Source organism: Drosophila sechellia, chromosome X, assembly GCF_004382195.2.
Source record: "Drosophila sechellia strain sech25 chromosome X, ASM438219v1, whole genome shotgun sequence".
Taxonomy (NCBI): domain Eukaryota; kingdom Metazoa; phylum Arthropoda; class Insecta; order Diptera; family Drosophilidae; genus Drosophila; species Drosophila sechellia.
This window is the reverse complement of record NC_045954.1, coordinates 21,892,391-21,894,417: the sequence shown is the minus strand read 5'-3', so window position 1 is coordinate 21,894,417 and position 2,027 is coordinate 21,892,391. Positions and strand designations below refer to the sequence as shown.

Genomic DNA, 2,027 nt, shown 5'->3' with positions numbered 1-2,027 from the left:
AATTCAACACGTAGCCTACTAAGCGATCAACTACATAATTAAGATAAGTACACAGCGGCTCACCGCTTATCACAACACATATCTTATTAATTGATAAGTCCAAATACTAAATTAAGCACACAGCGGATTAGCGCTTTGCACACACCTCTTATTAAGTAATAAGTCAGAAGGCTAGGCACACAGCAATTTTAGCACAGCACAACAGTGCACAGATACGGAGACAAGGGGTCAACAACCCCAAGCGTATTGGAAGCCATCAAGGTAATTGACCTGGTGGAAATTATCCCCAAATATGACGGCGAAGGGGGAAAATTAGATGGGTTCATAGCAGCAGTGGAACAGATATTAGGTCTGATTAGAGGAGAAGAGAGATCGAATATAGGAGTAATAGCACTATGGGCTTTTCGAAGCAAGATAGTAGGGGCGGCAGACAAGGTGTTAGATTAGGATGAGTCGGAGTTAAATTGGGATCAGATCAAAAGAATATTGATCTCCCACTTTAAGGACAAACGATCTGAGCACGACTTGATAATGGAGCTAACCCATATCAAACCAAAAAAAAAACTAGACGTAGAAGCCCTCTACAGTAGGGTTATGACACTGAGGAAAGCTTTGGTGAGTTTAACCAAAACAGGAGAGAACAGCATACTGCTAAGGAGTGAGAAAATTAAATGGTATAAGGAAATGGTGCTCAACGCCTTTATTTCAGCACTAAAAGGACCGATAGGTGTAACCATAAGGAACATGGGGGTTCCAAATATAGCCAAGCCTTATGAGATAGCCTGTAGGGAGGAAAAGTTAGTTGCCTTAGAAGGTGGCGGCTCAGAACCTAAAACTCAAGGGTCGGTAGAGTCGCGAGGTAAGGCTATTAAAGAAACTGAGAAACAGGATCAGAAGAAGGAAGAGCCACCGATTTTGGAAGCTCACAGAGAAACAGGCATTTGGTCGCAGTACCAGTGGGGAGGAAACAATCCTCCTCCGTTTTCAATGCCATTTGCCATGCCAAGTATGAATGGATGGCCAGGTTTCGGAATTCCATACCCGATGATGGGCAATCCATGTAGGGCAGGTAATTTCAACCAGGGGGAGTCTACAGGCTATCAAGGTCCGAATCGCAGTTATCAGAACAAAAATTCCCGATGGAATCAGAGCCAAGCGAACCGAGGTAGACAGTGGAACGGTTATAACAACAACAACAACTATTGTAACGGAAATAACAACAACGGTTATAATAGTAACAATTATGGCAACTCAAACTATAACAACGGGTATAACAGCAATGGTTATGGCACCAACAGTGGCAGGGGACAGTTAGCAATTGAACCACAATCAAACACAGAAGGCAGCGGCCAGTCCAGGATGTCCAGGAATTCGAACAATTCAGGACAGTCCAGGCAGTCTTATAATTCAAACAATTCTAAGAGATCGTTTAATTCAAGCGGCACTGCGGATAGGAGCGGCAGTAGGGCCTCGAACAGTGGCCAGCTGCATAACATTCAGGAGGATGACACAAATTTTCCTCAGTCAGCCTCGAGCAATCCACAGGATATTTAGGAACGAGGAAAAGCCATTCAACGTTGCCCGAAAGATCAATAAAACTGTTAATCGATACAGGATCAACCTTTTCATTTATTCGACCAGAATTGGTACATCCCAGTACATAAGGAAATTGAAGGGCCCAATAGCCATTAAGATTATTGCACAGTCATTTGAAGTTGAGAGGGAGGCAGTCTTACCAATGTTCACCGAGTTAGGAGGAATTGGTAAGATGAGAATGTTTCTCTTTAAATTTCATCAGTTCTTTGAAGGGTTGATCGGAGTAGATATGTTGCAAATGAAGACGGTTATTGACATACAGAAAGGGTGGTTTGAGGTAGCAAAGGTGAAACAGAAGATCCACTTCGAGACCTACAGACCATCAGAGTTATATTCAATAGAAGCCGAATCTAAAAGGGTCATATCTGTTCCGGTGCGACTGAAATACGGAGATTTCGTAATAAACAGAACCATAGTAAAGAAGGACATGG

The 2,027-nt window shown here is 42.9% G+C and overlaps 1 protein-coding gene across 1 annotated transcript; it reads left to right on the top strand.

The window, feature by feature from the left end:
• The first annotated feature begins 744 nt into the window (after positions 1–744).
• On the top strand, positions 745–1,554 carry LOC6620735 (probable serine/threonine-protein kinase clkA). Its single transcript, XM_002044902.2, has one exon. The coding sequence runs from the start codon at positions 745–747 to the stop codon at positions 1,552–1,554; it is 810 nt and encodes a 269-aa protein (XP_002044938.2).
• The last annotated feature ends 473 nt before the right edge of the window (positions 1,555–2,027 follow it).

Bases quoted from the DNA above. Each gene is read 5' to 3' on its own strand.
- LOC6620735 (XM_002044902.2), top strand. From the start codon at position 745: ATGGGGGTTCCAAATATAGCCAAGCCTTATGAGATAGCCTGTAGGGAG.